Here is a 21,916-nt window from a genome sequence, read left to right as displayed (position 1 = left end):
CTTCCTGACCAGAACAGAGGTGTTGTGAGAAAAAGCTCTGGTAGATGCAGCCTGCTGAGAGTGGTCCCTGGAATCCCAGGAGGAGAAGGCATTTGGTAGCAGCAGTGGTAACATCAGCTTTCAAAACAATCATTTTGATTTCCTCTTCAGATGGAAACTTCTGTTTTTGCAGTGCCTGCTTGTTTACTGTGAACAAGGCTGAAACTGGAGCTCTCTTTTCATTAGCAGCCTTTGGACAGCAATAATTTTAAGCTTCAAATGATGAAATGAAGCAGATGCAGACACAAGCCCAAAGGCAAAAAGTACTTTATTTCCTTCCCAGTCTTCTAAACTGATATATTTTCCCCACACACTTTATGCTTTTTTATATTGGAGACAAGCTAGGAAAAGGGAAGTTAAATGACTTTACTCTTTACTCCACCTTATCTAACAATTCAGACCTGTCCAGGATAAACAGCCCAGACAGGTGACACTTTCCTCACACTCAGAGAGCCAGAGTGTGGCAAGAAGGAATTAGACAATCAAATCCACATCTGTTGAACTCTTCTGTGCTACCAAATTGCACAATCAAAATGTCAAATTCCAGCCCCAAAACACGCATGGAAAGAATGTCAAGGTGATGTTACAGATGCTCAAAATAAGGACATAAGTGTCAAAGACAGCTGTGATATCTGTGCATACAAAAAAGGATGCTGAGACTATCAGAAAGCATGAAGTTGGGAGCCTGCTGAGGCAAATCTGGGTGTGTGGGGTGGTGGTGGGACTTCAGACCCCTGGATGTATTCCCTGCCCAGCTTCCCTTCCCTCCCTGGCCCCCCCATCCTGACAATTTCCAGGTGTTTCTGCTACACTGGGCTGTGGCAGTGGCATGGGCCTGACCTTGGAGTGTTTGTGCTGAGTTATTGTTTTGGCATGCTGTCAAAACTTCATGGTAGAGCATGTCAGAATGAACAGTGGTATTTTTCTCTTCTTTTTTTAAACTGATGATTCTTTGGCAAACTATGAAAATAATTTCATTGAGGGATTAAAAAAAACAATAATTCCTCCTGCTGCAGTGCTTTCTTACCACCAATTTCAAAAACCTGCTGTGAATAATAGTGCTAGAGCTTCCAAAGTTCAAGGATATTTTATAGTGGAAAGTGTTAGGCAACCAAAACAAATATCAGTTGTCACTGTTAAGAAATTAAGATTTTTCTTTACATTGTACCTTAAATCCATGATTAAATGGAAACATTTCCAATGACCATGTCCAAATGGAGACATGTGAGGAGTGGTGTTCCTCAAGGCTCAGTACTTGGATGGGGAAGAGGGGAGATTTAGGTTGGAGATTAGGAGGAAATTCTTTAATTTGAGGGTGGTGAGACCCTGGCACAGGTTGCCCAAGGAATCTGTGGCTGCCCCATCCCTGGAAGTGCTCAAGGCCAGGTTGGATGAGACCTTGAGCAACCTGGTCTAGCAGGAGGTGTCCCTGCTCATGCAGGGGGTTGGAAGTAGATGAGCTTTAAGGTCCCTTCCAACCCAAACCATTCTATGGTTCTGTGATAAAATGACATTTTTCTTACAGCTGCAGCACTGTGTGTCTAAGAGGGTTATTTTTTCATAGGGACCCTTGGTTTGGTCTAACTTGTTTACATCTAAATGAGAAATAATTTAAGCCAGAAAGAGCATGATGGCATTCTTTGTGAGGAAAAATGTGACAGGAATTCATCCTCATAAATGGCTGAACAAAATCCTTAAATCCCCGTGCTGCCAGTCTCTGGAGTGTTAAAAATACATATTCCTGTTTTCCAGCTTGAATGCATCTCAACTTAAAAGATTTGTGGGCATGTTTGACAAACCTGGTCTGAGTTTGCTGCGAGCAGAATTACAGATGAGGCAAGTTTTCCATGGTTTGAGGTTTCATTTGTGAATGCTTTGCACAGCTCTGGTTATGTGCTTCCTTCTTATGACATCAGTGCTGAAGGGGAGAAAGAATGTAAACATCTGTTTTTTATAACTCAATTCCAGGCTTATAACTTGATTAGGATAAGCAATGTTTCTCCACGATTAATTTTCCAGTCACAATATGGTGGTTTTGAGTGCAGTTTTAGCACCAGTTTTAAGGTTAGTAAGATAAGGAGAGAAACTAATGAGGTAAATCCTGTTTCGTGCTCTGCCTTTCCAAGCTGCATCAAGTGCTGTGTGCCTCACCCACCACATCCATCCCACTGGAAACAAAGGATGTGATTTCCTTCCCACTTGGTGTTTAAGATGATGTCCTGGTTAAGATGATGGTGCAGCTGATGGAAGGGAGGCTTCTGACAGTGTCTCTGAGGTGAGCTGCAGCAATGTGGGTATCATTCAGTGATCTTTTTAATAGGTCTTTTAATGTGAGGGGCTAGAAGAGACTTCTAGAGATCATCTACTCCAACCCCAAAGCAGGATCCCCCAGGGCAGGCCACACAGGGATGCATCCAGGAGGGGTTTGGAAGTCTCCAGAGAAGGAGACTCCACAACATCTCTGGGCAGCCTGTGCCACTGCTCCATCATCCACACAGGAAAGAAGTTTCTCCTCATGTTGAGGTGGAACTTCCTGTGTTCTAGCTTAAGCCTCTTATTTCTTGTCCTATTATTGGGCTCTACTGAAAAGAGAACGGCCCCTTCCTCTTGACACCTCAGATATTTGTAGGCATTACTCAGATCCCCTCTCAGCCTTCTTTTCTCAAGGCTAAACAGCCCCAGCTCTTTCTGTCTTTCTTCATAGGAGAGATGTTCAGGTTCCTTACTCATCCTTGTAGCTCTCCATTGGACTCTCTCTCCAGTAGATCTCTGTCTCTCTCGAATTGGGAAGTCCAAAACTGGATCCTGTATCCCAGGTGCAGTCTCACCAGGGCAGAGTAGAGGGGGAGAAGAACCTTTTCCAACCCAAATGATTCTGTGGTTTTGCTTCTGGCTGTCCCCCCCAGGTCCTTTCATGTGGCCTTGGGTCACCCACTTAGGATCAGTAATTAAATGCCTGCTGAGATTGGGGATCCCTGAACTATATCATCTTTAATCTCTTCCATCACCTGAGCAGGGTTTAACCCACCACCCCTTGCTTTCTTTTATTCATTCTGCTTTCTTTTATTAATTTTAAATTTTTTTTTTCTTGCATCAGAGACTGTCAGTGCCTGGAGCTGTGGTCCTGAGCCCAGTTTGGGGTCTTTCCTACCCACTTTAATAACCAGTGTAACAATATTTTCACAGAAGCTGAGGAAAACAGGTTAAAAGAGGCCTCGGGAGGTCCATCCCCTGGGCTGCAGCAAATAGTTGTGGAAATGTACATCAGCTGAGAGGAGGACCAAGGCAGGAGTAGATGCACGAGAGATTTTAGCCTCGTATCATGCGTTTATAACAATAAACCAAGAAATACCCTTCCTAGGGATGAGCTAGAGCCAGCACATCACCCTCACCTCCCTGGCAGGTGTGTGACGGGGCCACTCCGAACCTCACCCCCTCCGGGAGGCAGCAGGCGGTCAGGTGCGAGGCCCGGTCCGGTCCGGACCGACCCGGGAGGGAGCTCTGAGGTGAGGGCATCGTCCCAGGGGATGCAGAGCCTGGGCAGGTCGGCGGGTTTCACAGCAGCGGCTGCTGAAGCCGCAGCTCCGGCTCCATGGAGGGGGCTCTCCCGTCTCTCTCGGGGCGGTGCTACCCCAGCCCTGCCCGGTGAGAAAGGCGGAGCGGGGCCGCAGCCGCGCCCAGACAAAAGCCGCGGCGTTTCCTGCCCTCCGAGCTGAGGGGAGTGGGCTCCAGGCGCGGGTCCCTCCGCTCGGAAGTGCCCTTCAGGGCGGCCCGGGTTGCTGGGGGAAAAAGATGGCTTTTTGCGGAGCTTCTCTGGGCACCGTGCTGCTCCTGCTCGCCCAGTGCTCCCCAGTTGCCCCCGAACTGGGCGGCGAGGCGGTGCCGGAGGGAGCTTCCACCCTGGCGTTCGTCTTTGATGTGACCGGCTCCATGTACGACGATCTGGTGCAAGTTATCGAGGGAGCATCCAAGATCCTGGAAACGTCGCTAAAAAGACCCAAGAGACCGCTCTACAACTTCGCCTTGGTGCCGTTCCACGATCCAGGTAGGGGGGGGGGGGATGCCCAGGAGGGACAGCCCCGGGATCCTGCTCAGGGCTGGCTTTTTGGGAAACGTTGGGTGAGTTTCCAGCGCTTCCAGGAGCATGAGTGTTTCTGTCACAGAAACTCTTCTCCCCGCGGCCGTAAATTGCCTGAAAGGTTTTCAGACCCCCCCCCCTCCCCTTCTCCATGCTGAAACTGAAGCGGTCTCTGAGAGCTCCAAGGAGTAGTTCAGAGGATCAGATACTCCTCTTGGTAATTCTCCTAAGAGCTGAAGTGGCTTCAGTGAGCCTTTCTTCTACTAGAGAACACGTATAGTTAACAAAATTACTACTAAAGTTTTTTTTTTCGATGCCCTTCTATGGGAATACACTTAAGAGCACACATAATACAGTTGCACTCTTCCTCCACTTTTGTTGTCCCTTGTTTACATTTAGAAACCTGCACTGAAATGATCCAGAAACTTCCCATGGTGTGTTTTTTGCTTTGGGTTCATATTTCTTTCCCTCATTTTACCTTTTTTTTTGTTTTGTTTTTTTGTTTTCTTTTGCTTCCCTGTAGATGGTGTGTTCTTCTTTTTCAGCATCTGTTTTCTATTCCCTTCATATTCTTTCTCTCTGACTTTCTTCCTCTTTTCTTGTCAAATAACTTCGGGTTATTTGAAGAGGAAATAGGAACTGGATGCCCCAGGCTGGTGATGTGTGCTGTACTATAGACTAAAAACTAACTTCAGAAAAAAATTAGGGAGTTGGAAAAATTACTTTTCTCGCTTAATTTCCATGGAATACTTCAGAATGTGATATTGCAGAAGTCAGTTCATAAAAGTTCAGTTTTTCCAGAGATGCAAGCAGGGGTGTCTGTTGTAGTTTGATGACAAGAGAAGTGTTTGCTGTTGTTATTAAATGCCTTAAACCAAATGGTTGGAAAATTAGAGAAAAACTTATCTTTGGAAGTTTGGCTTTTTTTTGTTATCTATAAGAATGTGTAGGTTCTCTGTGGTGTGTTGTGGTTTTTTTCTTTAACAGAGATTCTATCATTGTACTGTCAGGATGTTCTATGATAAAAGGGTCTGATTATGTACCTTACTGCTTTCACCTTTGGTGTCACTTTCTTTTTTCCCTCTCTTCACCTTTTTGTTATTTTATGGAACAAACGTATATGGGACTTAAAAATCACCTGGCCACAGATGTAAGCAAGAAGGAAAAATCTTCAGTCAAATGCAGAGCCTAAACTCTTTTTATATCCTTTCAGAAGATCAAGCAGGTAGTTTTTCCTGGAGCTCTTTCTACTTGGATGGGGGAGAAAATGATTATGATGGGTCAGGAGTATTTTGTTTTTATTTTCTCCCAATATTTACAGTTGCTGCATCTTCCTTTTTCACCACCAAAGTGATCCACTAGAAGAGTGGATAGTTCTCTTTTTCAGAAGGCTTGGTTGGTATCTACACCAACCCTGAGAGCAAGACTCTGATCTTGCATGGTGCATTTTTAGTCTTCAGGTTTGGGTAGGTTGTCCCTTGCTCTTGTGCAATGTCAGTAGGAAGAAGTTCAAGCTTTTGTATCACTGGTAGTTCCAATGCTTGGCTTTCACCATGGGCTACTTTCAACCCCTTTGTTTCAGTACCCACTTTTTTCTGTTTCCTACCATGCCTTTTCTCTTCCTCACTCAGTGTTTCTTCTGTGCACTTTCTATTTTCATTCCTTTCCCACCTGCCTGACCCTCCTGCTTCCCCTGCCTCTCCAGTGTCTTTCTGGTACCTTCTTGGTCTGTATATATGTCCCTAGCAACAAAACCACTGCCACCTCCTTCTGTTTTCTTCATATTTTTTCCCCTCACAGTCTTCTTGCTCCCTTGCCTCCTCCCCCATTCTCTCTCATTCCGTGGGTGATCCCCTTCCCTAGAAAATGTTAGATTTCATTTAGTAGAGTAACTGGAACCTAAATTATTCCAGTGCAGACCTACACGAGGAAGAGCTGCTGGCAAACATCCATAGGTGTGTCCTGCTACATCTCTGTATGGGAATTCTGCCTCCCTGCACTGCCAGGAGGGGCTGAATTTTTAGTATGATGGATAGCTTGGTAGATCATAAAGCTGTTTGAAAGTGGAGAAGAATTTTAAACTAGTTCATTCTAATTTATGGAAATGATATCTCTACATCCTTCTTAGAGTTAGAAGGACACACCACAGGACAGTGTCTTGAATTTTATGGCTGTAGCAGTTGAGAATGCTGATAATGTGGTATCTTATATCTGATGATGACCAAGTCGAGGCACTGGAAAAGAGAATGCAATAAATACTGTTGTGACAAGTTTTTCAACATCTTTTCTGAATCTACAGAGAACTAACTTTTCTTTAAAAATCTAACAAAAAAAACCATTGCTTAGCTTGTATTTCACAGTGTCCAATTTACCTTAAATCACCTGTTCTTTCTGAAGACTGCTAAACTAAACTGATGAGCATGAGATGTTTTGTTTTTTTTTTTTTTTTTTTTATTCCCCTCAAGTTGTCCGGTTGGCTGCTTAACTGATTTTTATTCTTCAAAAAAAGATCTTTATTTGTAGCTGCCTCACAGACAAATTCTTTATGATGTTTTTGTGAGCTACTCTGGTCCATGAGGCAAATGAGAATGCAATACATAGTTGGGTCTCAGTTCCAAGAACCATCTCTTTGTATAAAGCTATCCTGATGCAGATGTGCTCCTTGTTGCTTGGTCCTTACAATGGAAAATTGGTGGGGATTTGGCTTTTAACTCCATTGTTTTCCTGATTTATGTTGCACAGTGCATGCTGAACAGTGCCCTGGTCATTCCCTTTGCAGTGCTGCTTGTTTAGGACTAATCAGTGAAGCAGCTCAAGTGCTTTCTAAGTGCCATAAATAAAGAGTTATTGACAAGGAGAGTGTATTTACCAAAACCATTCAAGAATCTGTCTTGGAAGAGTCCTTGACATCACACAAGGTATATAATTTGAGTTATTTAAGAAGCTTCCTGTACCTACTGGACTAAAGTGCTTCCTATTAATGCTGCATTGTGATGTGCCAACACATTCTGGCCTCTGATGTAGATTAAAAGGCAACTGCCATGCCTGCTGGAGTGGTATTTTGCTCAGACTGTGATAGAACAGTAATAATTATAAACTATATTTTTAGTAGCAAGCCTGAAGTTTTTTGGCATAGAATTATAGCCCCCAGAAAAAAATTCTAATGGATTTCACATTCTGCTGCTGCTGTACCATCTGGTGGTGTGCTGAGATCTCCATCTTGAGAAAGCCTTTTGCTTTGGATTCCCCTCATCTCTAAGCATGTGCAACACTTTGAACAGATTACAGGAATCACTCCAGTTTTTCAGTGCCTAAACATGATCACAGAAGTTGTGTAGTCAGAAAGGCTGTTGGCAAAGGGCTCTTGCCACACTTGTGTTCAGTGGGAAAACTGGGGGGCAAGAAAAAGAGAAGAGTTGACACAGGAAAATTTTGAATTGGAGCTAAAGCTTAAAATCAGGAAATGCATTTGTGGTTCCATGTTGTGGGTCCTGATCTCCTACAACTCCCATTGTATCCTGGGGAAATGGGACTAGATTCAGAATGTCTTTCTTTAACATCTGTGGCCACCTTTGCTATTTTTTTTCTTGATGCCATTAAGGGATTTTGGAATGGAAAATCAACCTGGGAGGACAAATTAATCCGTAGTATTTTTCTGTAAAGCTCATGGAATTATAGCAGTAATAACTAGGACTCTGCATGGTTTAATTAAGCATTCATTTAGTGTGAATGACTGTTTTGTAAGCCAAACTCCAGCAATTGATTTTAATTACAAAAAAACCACCCCAGCTTCCTACTCCACAGGATGGTGTTTCCCTGTTAATACTCTGGATCTCTGCAAATCTCTGCAATGAGCATCTCCTGACCCTTTTTCTTAGAAACCAGGTAGGCAAGAGAGAGGAAAGGGAAAACCTTAATACTGCTTTGTTCAGATGGGGAAATAGCAGTGAACTTAAATCATCCACCTAGTGTCACACAGTGAATGTGTAGGAGAACTAGAAATGCAGTATTATTTTTTTCTCCTTGATACCACTCCACTTTTTTGACTAATTTTGTCATGGAGTTAAGGCACATAATTATATTTAATTTTATAACCTGGGGTCTCCTTTATTTAACAGACTCATAACAACAGCTGGGTTGCTCAGGATCAGTGGGTATTATAAAAAGGTCTGAAAATGTTGACTTTTGCAGCTTTGATAGTTTTGTTTGTTTGTTTGGGTATTTTTTTTTTTTGTACTTACCAAAATCCCATACTTTTTATGGGCAAGAAAGAAAAGAGTTGCCCCAGCTCTGTTTGGTAAGAGTAAGGTCAGAGAGAAAGAAAATTATTCTCTCTACTTAATTCAGAGAGTTGTCTTATTTTGAGACATGAGTGGGTTTCGTATTAGCCCCAAAATCCAAAGTGGAAAAAAATTGTACTGGTTTAACAAGTTGGATCTCCCTGTTCCTGAGCAGTAGCTCTACTGATGCATCACACAGTCTCAGGTTAAAGTTGTCACAGCTGATCTTTGGGGGCCTAAGGAATTTCTGAAAATCCTATCTGAAAAATTCAAGGTTTTGTAAGGTTTTTTTTGAGTGTTGCTGATTTTGGACTTCTTTAGATCCACAGTGACAGCAGGTGTTGCATGCATGTCCAAGTTTTGAGTTCTTCTTTGACATTTTAGGAGACACAATGCAAATTTATGACTGTTCAGTGCTGTCTTGGTATATCTGAAGACAAATGGTAAGTAGAACAGGCCATAACAACTCTTAAACCTGCCCTTTTCTGCTATAACTGCTCAAGTATTATTTCACCATCACAATTTTGGCAGGAAACACTGTTTCCTTATGGCCTCTTTATTGTTACTACTACTACAAAGTGCCTGTGGTTTGAGCCTGGCTGATAACAAAGGACCACACTCAGTTCTCCACCTCCCCATGGTGGATGGTGATGAGGAAACCAACCTAGAACCCCGTGGGACAAGACGAGGGCTGTGATGGTTCCACTCACCAATTAAGATCTCTTCTGCTTTGCATATTAATTATTTTTCATATTACATTTGAAATTGTTGCCTGCTGAACTTACAGAGTAGCCACCACTTGTTCTATTTTACTTTGTTATCTCCAGCTCCAAGTGGTGACAATTATCTGAAGAGCTCTGTAGCTCATTAATCATGCATCCCAGTGTTAATTACTACTGGTGTTGTTTTGGTGGGTAGCAGTGTACACATGTTCTCTGGAGTTTACATCTACTTCTCATGTTGTACCTCAAATGCAGTAACTCTTACAGGGCCATGACAAACTCAGCCATCAGATGTGCAGAAGTAATGGGCCAGAGTTTCAAATTCACTCCCAAATACAACAGTTTTAATGTGAGAGGTTTCTATCAGTTGCCTTAGAATCTTTACATTACTTTACTCCTCCATGGATCTGAAAAACCTGTTCACTTCTCAGTGCAGTAGGTGTGAATTCATCACACACTAGAATCATAGAATCCTAGAATCCTAGGGGTTGGAAGGGACCTGGAAAGATCATCTAGTCCAACCCCCCCTGCCAGAGCAGGGCCCCCTAGAGTACATCCCCTAGGAACGTGTCCAGGTGGGGTTTGAATGTCTCCAGTGAAGGAGACTCCACAACCCCCCTGGGCAGCCTGTTCCAGGGCTCCGTCACCCTTACAGTAAAAAAATTTTTTCTGATATTCAACTTGAACCTCCTATGCTCCAATTTACACCCATTACCCCTTGTCCTATCACTGGTCACCACTGAGAAAAGCCTAACTCCATCTCCCTGACACTCACCCCTTACATATTTGAAAACATTGATGAGGTCACCCCTCAGTCTCCTTTTCTCCAAACTAAAGAGACCCAGCTCCCTCAGCCTTTCCTCATAAGGGAGATGTTCCACTCCCTTAATCATCTCAGTAGCTCTGTGCTGGACTCTTTCAAGCACTTCCCTGTCCTTCTTGAACTGAGGGGCCCAGAACTGGACACAATACTCCAGGTGTGGCCTCACCAATGCAGAATAGAGGGGGAGGAGAACCTCTCTTGACCTACTAACCACCCCCTTTCTAATGCACCCCAGGATGCCATTGGCCTTCTTGGCCACAAGGGCACATTGCTGGCTCATGGGCATCTTCTTGTCTACCAGGACCCCCAGGTCTCTTTCACCTACACTGCTCTCCAGCAGCTCAGCCCCCAACCTATACTGGGACATCGTGTTGTTCTTCCCCAAATGCAAAACTCCCTGTTTCAGTGCTGCAACTTTCCTTAAAATGGGAATATCAGTTTAATTTATAAGTCACTTCCAGCAGTTATTCCACATGTGTAGAAGCCAAGTCTGTCCTATTCATGGTAATAATTGTCTGACAGTGGCCACATTGGCTCCAAGTCTTCATGGGAGTTCTGTGGTGTGGAAAGAAAAGAGAAATTTCTGGTGCTGTTTGGTTTAAATGCCCACAAGTCAAATTTCTAATGATTTATAGATACTTGATGCAGATCAAATGCAGCCTTTGATGCAGAAAGCATTTATTTTCTGAGAATGCACAATAATGAAATGAACAGGGAGGCATAAATATTATATACATCTTTATCTCACTCTTAACTGTGGCTTAGTGTTCATTTGGAGGTGAATTTTCAATGAAATGTGCAGAAGGAAGTTGAGAAGAAGTCTAAGAAGAAAATATTTGCCTCTTTAAATGCCAGCCTTGCTCTTCTGAAGTGGAAATACTAGCAGAGAACTGTGACAAGCAGTCTGTGGTGGGGAATTAACAGCCAACACCAGTAGTGAACAGGGAGGCTTGAGTTCTCAGGGGAGAATGGAAGGAAAAAGAACTGAGGGCAGCTGAAACTGAAACCCTGTGATGCTTAATGGTTGCTTCACTGCCATCCAGGAGGTCCAGCTTGGTTCAGATGAGGTGTGGGGCCATGTCCATATTCCTTTGGAGAGCTGGGTGTCCTGTGATGCAGAGCTGCAGGAGGGTGAACCATACTTGTCCTGAGCAGGGGGTAATGATGGGGCTTCATGTGCTGGTACAACTTGTGCTTGAACCTTCCTCAACCAATAGAGAGCAAAATGTTTATATTGGTTTGGTGTTTTTTTATGTGCCCTTCATCCCACCATCCCAACTGGTTTGGAATCTCAGAGCTGTTTCTCTTACCCTGCATTGACAGGAGCTGGATGTCTCTGTAGTCTTTCTGACTTGTGCTTTGTGCTTTTTTTGTGTGTGTGTATTGAAGGCTGCTTGGAATTTATACCAAAGAAGATCCAGTTCAGTCAGTTGAGGGTCTGGAGAAGCTGGAGCTTGGAAAAGGAGCAAATATTTCATTTAGTTAATGGATTTTGAATGTGGCCTAAAGAATGACAGGAGGAATCCTTCAGTTGGAGCAAGCCCTCAGGTGCCAGTTGGTATATATGTATATATATATATATGTTTTCCAATCAATGATTTGATTTTTGGCATATGCTGTGAGCTTTGGTTTTGATGGAGACACATACATCACAGAAAATATTGGAAACATATGTTTTTCAGCTTGCAAATGATGAAAGAATTTCCCTGTTGAAAGAGGCTGGTGGTGTTGCTTGATCTGCTCACATCTTGATAATCAACAGTTTTGGTAGAAGTAGAATGGATTTGATGAAATGTGCTCTAGGATGGCTGCTTTGTGTGCTTTCTTTACATATTGTCAGGGAGAATGTGTTTGGAGAATTCCTTTTACCCCTCAGTGACATTGTTGAAGATAATTAGTTTTTTATAACTATTGCCATAGGTTTAGATTTCCTGGTTTAGGTGCACTGCTCAGATCTGATTGATGAGATCCTTCAGTTCTGACTGTTCATGCTCTGCAGTGGAGAAGTATGTCCAAGGTTCAGATTTTGTATAGGGATAGTTTGCAATGTCATTTTTAAGTAGGATCAGAGGGGCTTAGGTTATGAAATCAAGTGAGAAGGCTTCTGTTTTCTGGCTTTTTCCTGCTCTGGGGTTGACTGCCCAAATAATAACCTCAGATTTATTTTAGTTCTGTTTTTCATCTTACAATATGGATACTGAGTGCTCAGATGAACCCAACTCCCATGGGGCAATAGGTGTGGTGGCCCCCCTGGTTCTGAGCTCATCCCAGAACATCAGCTCTGCTGGAGAGCTTCTCCTGGTAGGACATTTTGAGCTAAAACTGTGTAAAACTCAGAGGCAGCTTGTGCAGGGAGCTCCATAAAGGACTGATCTCTGGAGGGTGTTGGTGGATGCTGACTGATGGAGCTCATCTCCATGTGTTAGACCAAATTTGTTGTTACTGGAGGCTGTCAGCAGGATTTGAACCCTGGGAGCTCAGCAGAGGCTGAAGTCTGAGGGAGTAATTCTGGCAGCCAGCAGGCAGATCATCAGGGAGGGGGGGATAAGCCACAAATGGGGCTGTGCTGCACATTTTTCATGTGTATTGCAAATATAAACAGGCTGTGTGGCTGAGGAGCTGTGAACTTGCTGGTCTCTACCCCATGTTCTCTTCCATTTGGATTTTCTTTGGCATCTGTGGTACTCTGCTTCACAGGGATGCTGAGTGGAGTTCTCTGGCTCTGCTCCAGCTGTGGGCTTTTTCCTAAAGCAAACTCAGCCACGGATTTTAGTTGGCAAGACATTCCTGGTAAAATATATACATGTTTGGAAATGACATGTTCCCAGACACCGAGCCATGAGCTGCATCCATCACATGCAGAGGAAGATAAAGGAAAGTGTTGAATTTCTTTTCAGCAATGCTATCCCCATTAGAAGTCTCATCTGTTGGCTCTGGAGCAGTGGCTTCTTTCCCATGTGCTTTGGGTAATGCAGCAGTAAGTGTGGGATATTGGCTCCAATCAATCAATCAAGAGCATAACTGTTCAGAGCCTGTGTATAGAGCAGAGTGGGACTCCCAAATGGAACTTGGATGTGTGTACAGGGAGAATTGTAAACAGTTCTTTGGAGGTGCCCCCGTGAGCCTCTGGGGGCATTTGGAATTGCAATCCAAAGGAGTGATCTTTTATTTCAGAGTTTTCAGAGGAGCTGCAATGCTTCCTTCCACTGCTGCTTTTTCCCAGCCCTAGGAGTACAAATATGTAGATGGCTTTTAAAGGCAATTTTATGTAGCCTGATATAGATTCCCAAGATCAGTTTGATAACTAGAGGATAAATTCCAACCTGTAGAGCTTGGCTCCAATAAGATTTAACCAAAAGCAGAACAGGACCCTAGGTTTTTAGGCTGGGAATATCCTGCTAGAGTGAGTGGGGGGTGGGTTTGCATAATTAAATGAAAATAAAGGGATGTCTTGTGATGCTGTAGTCCCAGCTAAGTCTGGTCTGTTTGCTCAGGATAGCAGCTCTAACCTATAGCTATAAGTTACTGCTCAATTCTTGCCATCCTGTGATTAAATTGCTTTTATTGCCTGGGGGGTGAGGGGGGTGAGCAAGAAGCCATTGTCCTGTTCATGCTTTGGACAGCAGTATTTTCGTGAGCTGAAGTTAAGTGTCTCTGGGGATGCTGAATATCACTGAAACATTTCCTGAGTTCTCTTAAGCTGTGTAGTGGTATGGCAGAGGCTGGTTTCCTCAGGACAACGTTTTTTGTTTAGTTTGTGAGGTCTTAGTTGACTGAACTAGTGTGCTCCTGCATTTCTCAAGGAACAGAGGAGGAAACTTGTGCAGGAAAAATTAAGTCCTCTGCCTTGGGATAGCTAGGAATACTGCCATTTCTTTTATGTCCCCATATTAATTTATAGTTCTATTAACTAAAATCCTCCAGAGATTGTGTGTTACACCTTCTTTATCACAGCTAGGTTTTTTAGGCTGTAAATGGGTGAGGTGCTGGGGAGGCCACAGCTTGAGTCCTGTGTCCAGTTCTGGGCCCCTCAGCTCAGGAAGGAGATTGAGGTGCTGGAGCAGGTCCAAAGGAGGCAACTGGGCTGGGGAAGGGACTGGAGCACAGATCCTATGAGAAGAGGCTGAGGGAGCTGGGGGTGTTGAGGCTGGAGAAGAGGAGGCTCAGGGGAGACCTCATCACTCTCTCCAACTCCCTGAAAGGAGGTTGGAGCCAGGGGGGGGTTGGGCTCTTTTCCCAGGCAACTCTCAGCAAGACAAGAGGGCACAAGAGGTCTCAAGTTGTGCCAGGGGAGGTTTAGGTTGGACATGAGAAAGAATTTCTTTCTGGAGAGGGTGCTCAGCCATTGGAATGGGCTGCCCAGGGAAGGGGTGGATTCTCCATCCCTGGAGATATTTCAAAAGAGCCTGGATGTGGCACTCAGTGCCATGGGCTGGGAACTGCAGTGGGAGTGGATCAAGGGTTGGACTTGATGATCTCTGAGGTCCCTTCCAACCCAGCCCATTCTAGGATTGATTCTATGAAATGGTCAGGCAAGCACCTGGTTTTTGTGTAAAAGAGCAATAGCTGGAGCACCCAGGTAGAGGAACTATGATGTGGCACTTTTCCATTTGATGTTACTCAGCTGGTGCAGCACCAATACAATGGTTGTGTTGTTTTAATAAGAGATCTTCAGCATCTCTGTGCCCACTGGCTTTTACCAGAGTCTGGGCAAACCCAAACCTCAGAGTCACCCAGGTAAGCTGCTGAAGCACAGGATGCTGTGCACTGCTTGGGATAACATTTTGTCTGCTCTCCCACAGCATTTGGAGGCAGTGTTAAGGCAGTGATGCTTGTCCCAGAGTGTTGCATCCTGATTTAACAATGTTACTTAAAACCCTACATCTTGGTGTCTTAGGATCTTTCAGATGAGTAGGTTTTTTTGTTGTGTTTTTTTGTGTTGTGGGGTTTTTTTTGTCTGGTTTTTTTTTTTGTGTGTGTGTGTTTTTGTTGGTTTGTTTCTGGGGGTTTGCTTTTGTTTGTTTTGGTGATTTGGGTTTTTTCCTGGCTTTGTTTTGGCCATGTTTTCCCCTTTTAAATTTTACATAAGTTGAATCAAAGCACAGGGAATTCATGTGGCTTACTCCTGAGTCACAGCACTCTGGTTAACTACAAACCCACAAATCACTTATTTATCCCTGAAGTGTTTACTCCTTCTTTTTCTTCTATTTCCTAATCTGTCAGACTCCCACATATTTTTATCTTCTTCATCTCTGCCTTCGGCTCATCCCTTCCTCAAATTTTCCATTGACCTGTTTTTTTCTCTCAGAGGTTCAGGGTCCCTTCTTAGCACTCCCTTCATCTCAAGGTTTCTTGGCAGTCTGGAGTGTGTTTTGCACATACAGACTGGATCCTGGTGATGAAATGTGTTGCTGCTAAAGGCAATATATTCTTGCTCTCAAAGAAGTGCTTAGTTAGCCACAAAAAGGTTTGTGCAGGAGATGAGGGAAAAATCTTTCCCAGCATTCAGGGTGTCTCATGGCTGATTCCTGCAGGAATCAGGGGGGTACCAGGGACCCATTTCCTTCTCACTTGGCATATTGGCCATGTCAGTCACTATGTTTCTGGAGTTTGTTCTGGGTCTGATTTGCACCAGTGGCCTCTGGTATTTTGTTCCTGGAGGTTGTTCTGGGTCTGTTTTGCACCAATGGACTCTGATACTTTGTTCCTGGAGGTTGTTCTGGGTCTGCTTTGCACCAGTGGCCTCTGGTATTTTGTTTCTGGGTCTGATTTGCACCAATGGCCTCTGATATTTTGTTCCTGGAGGTTGTTCTGGGTCTGGTTTGCACCAATGGCCTCTGATATTTTGTTCCTGGAGGTTGTTCTGGGTCTGGTTTGCACCAATGGCCTCTGATATTTTGTTCCTGGAGGTTGTTCTGGGTCTGGTTTGCACCAGTGGCCTCTGATATTTTGTTTCTGGAGGTTGTTCTGGGTCCGATTTGCACCAGTGGCCTCTGGTATTTTGTTTCTGGAGGTTGTTCTGGGTCTGGTTTGCACCAGTGGCCTCTGGTATTTTGTTTCTGGGTCTGATTTGCACCAATGGCCTCTGATATTTTGTTCCTGGAGGTTGTTCTGGGTCTGGTTTGCACCAATGGCCTCTGATATTTTGTTCCTGGAGGTTGTTCTGGGTCTGGTTTGCACCAGTGGCCTCTGGTATTTTGTTTCTGGGTCTGGTTTGCACCAGTGGCCTCTGATATTTTGTTTCTGGAGGTTGTTCTGGGTCTGATTTGCACCAGTGGCCTCTGGTATTTTGTTTCTGGAGGTTGTTCTGGGTCTGGTTTGCACCAGTGGCCTCTGGTATTTTGTTTCTGGGTCTGGTTTGCACCAGTGGACTCTGATATTTTGTTTCTGGAGGTTGTTCTGGGTCTGCTTTGCACCAATGGGCTCTGGTATTTTGTTTCTGGGTCTGCTTTGCACCAGTGGACTCTGGTATTTTGTTTCTGGAGTTTGTTCTGGGTCTGGTTTGCACCAGTGGCCTCTGGTATTTTGTTTCTGGAGGTTGTTCTGGGTCTGCTTTGCACCAATGGACTCTGATATTTTGTTCCTGGAGGTTGTTCTGGGTCTGATTTGCACCAATGGCCTCTGGTATTTTGCTCTTGGAAATTTTGGCTGAATCTACTTCTTTTTTTTTTTTTTTGAAATCTGTACTGGACAAAGAAAATACTGCTCTGCACTGCTTATCTACTTCTCTCTTCTATGGGGCTGTGGCCCTTTCTGCCCCCCCATGAGTGCCACTTGGCAATTCCAGGTTCTGTCCCAGATGGCTCCAGGTTAGCAGATTCAGCTGAAATTCTTGGAGCTTGCTGACTCTGGGTGTTCATGAACCCCTTTGCTGCTGAGCTGAGGTGGTGATGGTTTGGGTTTGGGCTGGTCTGGAGGACAGGGCTGGCAGCTTGGTCAGCTGGCACGGGTGCAGGTGGCCCAGGATGAGTGTCCCTAGTGCTGGGAAGCTGAACTGAACTGGAAAGGTTGAGTTACACACATCTAGACAGGCTCTCTGAATGCTGACAGGGAGGAAAAAAAAAATGTGGCTGCTTTGTGTGTAAAGCTTGCACTAAAAGTTGCTGGTGTTGCTGATGCTTACAGTGGAGATCATGTCATAAGAGTAGAGCCCTCTCCCCACCCTTGAAAATGGCATGGAATATTGTTCTGTTACCTAAAGCCAAGCATAGTATGTGAAGATAAAAATAATGTGTGCTGGCTAAATTACACTTTAAAGAATTTGGCAATTTTATCACTTTGAGCAAATCTTTTAAGCTCCTGGTTGTTCAGGGTAGCCACCTCTACTTGTGGGTAGCCACCTCCACTTGTACCTATCCCTGTTTTTTCTTTTTGAGGGAAGGGACCCCAGAATATGGAGGTGTTTGTGAGCTTGTGGAGTGGAGCTCCAGCTTAGTGAGTGGTGGGAGAGGGTGAATTTGTCTCTGTGAAGGACAGGAGGGAATTAGGATGATGCTGTTGCATTCCTGCTTGATGGGGGTGAGTCTGATTTTGTAAAGAGAATGGTTTGAGATGAAACAAACAAGAAAAGCCTTCAATAACTGCAGCATGTTTTGAATTATCTCTTTAATTTGCATAAAGCTTGTTCAAAGACAAATTTAAATCCAGAAGTCTTTTCAAACTTGAGGAATTTTGACTGTAGATACTTACGTGGTGACTCAAGTATTCTCACCTCTTGTGTTGTAGCTACATAGCATTAACAGTTTCTTAGTTACTTCCAATGAAATTTCCTGTTGTGTACACAGAAAAGGGTTTTTTTCCACTTTGATATTCTGTTTCATTGAATAGGTTTTATCTTGGTTAACATGGAGTAAATCCACAGTAATTCCATTACAGTCAGTGAAGTTGGCTTGGATTTACCCCAGTGTAACTGAGATAAGACTCTGCCTTTGGTTGTCCCCCTCCTTAATTTGCTTAAACATTACATATTTCCTAAATATCCTTTCAAATCACCTCAGATCATGCTGAATCATCCTACTTTCCCAAATTCCAAAAGTAACAATGGAGGTAAAATTGACTTGATGAAAGATTGTTTAAGCAGGGTCTAGTTTCTATTAGCTCAGCTGTTTTCCATTTCTTTTCCAGCACTGTTTAACATTTCATTGTACTCAGGATAAGATCTGAATTTCTTCATGCTTTTCCTACTTGACTCAGTTTTCTCAATTAGAAGTGTGGTGTTTTAAATTATAAGGTGCTCTCTGACCTTATAGCTGACTAAGAATTGTATGGCTGGGTGACATTTCAAAGCAGTTTTTAACTCTGAAGATCAGAAGAAAGAAAAAGGTTGTGCCTCAAGGCATTACTGTTAATCAGCAGCATCACATGTTTAAAAGAGCTTCATAAATACGAGCTGAGACTTTGGAGAATGAGGTGAATCAAATTTTTCCTGTTTTTTTGTTTATATTTCCTGACCTTACACGAGCTTTGTTGAAGTGCACTCTGAACTATATTACAGAGTATTTTAATTTACCATGTGTGAGAGACATCTGGAATTTCGTGGAGGTTATTCTGTGAATTAAATTGGCTTTATTGTTAAGGTTAGGAGTTTGGACAGTTTTATCTGTGTTTATAGAGTTTACACTGGGGTCTTGGGCCATGCAATCCTTCCAGAAATGAATCCATAACATTTGTATTAACGTGGATTTCTACTGTTACAATGTTTTTACCCTCACATTATGATAAATAATCCTTCCTGGAAAATCCAGCTCTCATTCTGGGGATAAGGAAGGGATGGTAGATGGGAAATGCCACCTCCTTCACCATTTGGAGACATTGGGCATAAACAAACTCTGCCTGTAGTTAAGCAAAATGCTTAAGAATGCTTTTATTATATATATATTTATATATATTTATACAGTGTCTGCTGATTTTGATATGATTTACACATATGCTGAGATGTTTCTATGTGAGGCCCTAAAGATTTATCGTGGGCAAAAAAGAGATCCTTTGGCACAACTGGTGTTTTAAACCTCAGAAATACATTCTTAATCATTTGGGTGCTGTTTTGTACTGCAGTAACATGAAAGCTTATCAGGTACTGAATGATTATCTGTGCCTGTATCTCAGTCTCTTCCAAATCCCATGCAGTGACAGTCCCTCCATGGTTGTCTTCAGCATGAATAGTTAGATTATGGTCTTGGTCAGAGGTTGGACTGGATGATCTTGGAGGGCTCTTCCAACCTAAACATTCTGTGATTCTGTACCAATGGAGAGTTTGCAAAAACAGATGGTTCCTCAGGGGTTTCCAGGCTGTTGTTTAAAAAGCTAATCACAAAAATACTGTTCCTTGGTGTTAGGGCTGGAGAAAACCAGCCTGACTATTATGGTATGGTGGTCTGTGAATGCCATTAAGAACTCTGTGTTTTTGTTGTGTTTTTGCTGTGGTTTTGAGCCTTCTTTTGGATGTAAGACTTAAGGCATGAGAAGCTCTGAGTGTCTGTAGCCCAACCATCAGTTCATCTATCTGTGCTTCCTTAGGGAAGACTCTGCTCTGGGCTGGTTGGTGGTGGAACCCTCATGGCTGGAATGAGAGAGTTCTTGAGAAGATGTTCAAAAGCAGACAGGGGCTGGCAGGGGTACCTTCTTCAAGGGACCACTCTTTGAGGAGAAGCTATTCCATAATGCTCTCCTGTCCTGAGGCCAAGAGCTGCATGGGGCAGGGAAGTTCTCCTGAAATGGTGGCATTCAGAAGTCTGCTTTCTTCATACCTGAGCTGCTTATGCTGTTTAACAGTGTCTGTAGTTAAGGTGTTCCTTTTCTAGGTCTGTATTTCCTTGCTTTGCAGCTAGGTTGTACCAAGACAGCTTAACCTAGCAAACCTGAGCTCTCATCAGGCCTTTTTGTTGGAAAAATGTGTTTGGAAAAGTGTGTGAGTGGAGGTGAAATGGGCAGTGAGCTGAAGATTCAGTGATGAGCTGTTGGATGGCTGGGCTCTCAAGTCTTGCTGCCTGTGATGGATGTCAGGAGTGAGATTGGCACTGGAGGGAATGCCAGAGAGACCTGGCAGCACCAAGTAACCCACTCCAGAACACAGAACCCAATGTAGAAGGGTAAGATCAAGCTATTTTAAGACTACCTGAGCTAAAAGGGTTTATTCTGTCTTGGCCATTGGGCCACTGAGGTTACTAATGTGTATTGAAAATTATTATTTTTCCTTTCTATTTTTACCGATGTAGGGTTTTTTCAGAGTTACATTTTCTAGCACTACTGGGATGTTATCAAGCCCTCATAATTAAAAGAGAAATTAATTCCATGCTATATGCTAAGCCACTTGGCTTTGCCCTGAAGAAACTGAGGAGTTGTTACTTGCCAACTCTCCTAAGACAGCAGCAGTGAACTACTGGAGGGGGGACATTGCTGCAGTACCATCTGGAGCAACTCCTGCTTTTTAGTAAACAGAGCTCCTGGAATGTGTCCAGAGCAGAGCCACAAAAATGCTCAGAGGGCTGAGCACCTCCCTGGGAAGCCAGGCTGAGGGATTGGGGTTGTTCAGCCTGGAGAAGAGGAGGCTCTGAGGTGACCTTAGAACAACTGAAGGGGCTACAAGAAAGCTGGGGTAGGGCTTTTGACACAGGGGTGTAGTGGGAGGACATGGGGAAATGGTTTAAAACTTGAAGAGGGGAGATTTAGGTTGGACATTAGGAAGAAATTCTTTAATTTGAGGGTGGTGAGACACTAGCACAGGTTGCCCAAGGAAGTTTTCTTCCTCCAAAGCCAGGAAACAGCTTTCCTCTTGCCATTAACCTCCTGTTCTATTCAGACTGCACAGTGTGAGATGTTGTGTTGTGTTCCCTGCAGTCAGAGCCAGGGCTTTCAGCCCTTCCCAAGGGGTGATAGAAATCTGGGATAGAGTGAGACCCTGCTGATGCTGCTGACACCATGGCCCATTGCAGGCAGCAGGGATGAACAGGGGTAAATCTGCATGGATTAGTAGCTCCCCAGTTGAACTCTCATGAACCTTTTTGTAATGTGCTGCCTAGAGCTATTGCTTGTGTAGAAGAGTGGGCAAAACCCACCAGTGTGTTTGTAAATGAACTGCCAGTGAGAAGGAGATAAATGCCACTTGGGGGATTTATCAATGGCATCTGCCAGGGCCAGGCCCCATCCACCTAAAGGGGGATCAGTGTTATGTTTGTGAGCTCTGCTTTGGGGCCTTAAAAATTAATTTCTGGTGGCTCCGTTCTGAGTTTCTCCTGAGCCAAACCTGCAGGTTGTGCTGCCTCCTGGAGCTGACACAGGGAGACCTGTGGTGCTCTTGGTGTTAGTAAAGGCATTTTCTTTACCTGTTTAGGTGGGGGGACAGGGTACAGGCAAAGCCAAGAGTGTGTTTATTTTTTTGCAGTGGAGTCTGAGATGTGGGTAGTCCATTCAGCTTTAATCAACACCATATTTGAAATGGTCCACAGGATGGACAGAGCCAGCCAGCACGGGGTTAGGAAGGGCAGGTCCTGTCTGCCCAACCTGAGCTCCTTTTATCAACAGGTGACCTGATGCTGGATGAGGGGGAGGCTGTGGATGGAGTCTGCCTGGACTTCAGGACTATTAGGAAGAAATTCTTTGCAGAGAGGGTGATCAGACACTGGAATGGGCTGCCCAGGGAGGGGGTGGATTCTCCATCCCTGGAGGTTTTTAAGAAGAGACTGAATGTGGCACTGAGTGCCATGGGCTGGGAACCACGGGGGGAGTGGAGCAAGGGTTGGACTGGATGCTCTCAGAGCTCCTTTCCAACCCAAATGGTTCTGGGATTCTGCAATGTGCAGGCACCAGTAACATCTCTTCAGCTTTGTACAGCAGCAGCATCTACTTGAAAACTTCATGGCCAAGAGATTTTTAAGTACAGTACCAAGGAGGAAGAAGAATGTGACTGATAAACTTTTAGGATGTAGACTCCTGAGTTGGGGCCAGGTCACACTGAGCTGAGGGCTCCCCTGGCCCA

General features: G+C 44.1%; 1 protein-coding gene across 3 annotated transcripts in view; it reads left to right on the top strand.

Annotated features, from left to right (window-relative positions):
- HMCN1 (hemicentin 1) overlaps positions 1-21,916 on the top strand; it is a 198,571-nt gene that overhangs the window by 43,953 nt on the left and 132,702 nt on the right. For 2 of the 3 annotated variants that reach the window (XM_071751317.1, XM_071751314.1), the window contains exon 1: positions 3,738-4,084. The exons of the other annotated variant lie outside the window; for it this stretch is intronic. In XM_071751317.1, the coding sequence (XP_071607418.1) occupies positions 3,832-4,084 (253 nt within the window). In that variant the 5' untranslated portion in view covers positions 3,738-3,831. Of the gene's footprint in view, positions 1-3,737; positions 4,085-21,916 lie in introns of those variants that run through there. 3 annotated transcript variants of the gene reach the window in all.

Source organism: Heliangelus exortis, chromosome 8 (assembly GCF_036169615.1).
Source record: "Heliangelus exortis chromosome 8, bHelExo1.hap1, whole genome shotgun sequence".
Taxonomy (NCBI): domain Eukaryota; kingdom Metazoa; phylum Chordata; class Aves; order Apodiformes; family Trochilidae; genus Heliangelus; species Heliangelus exortis.
This window is presented reverse-complemented; position numbering and strand designations above follow the sequence as displayed.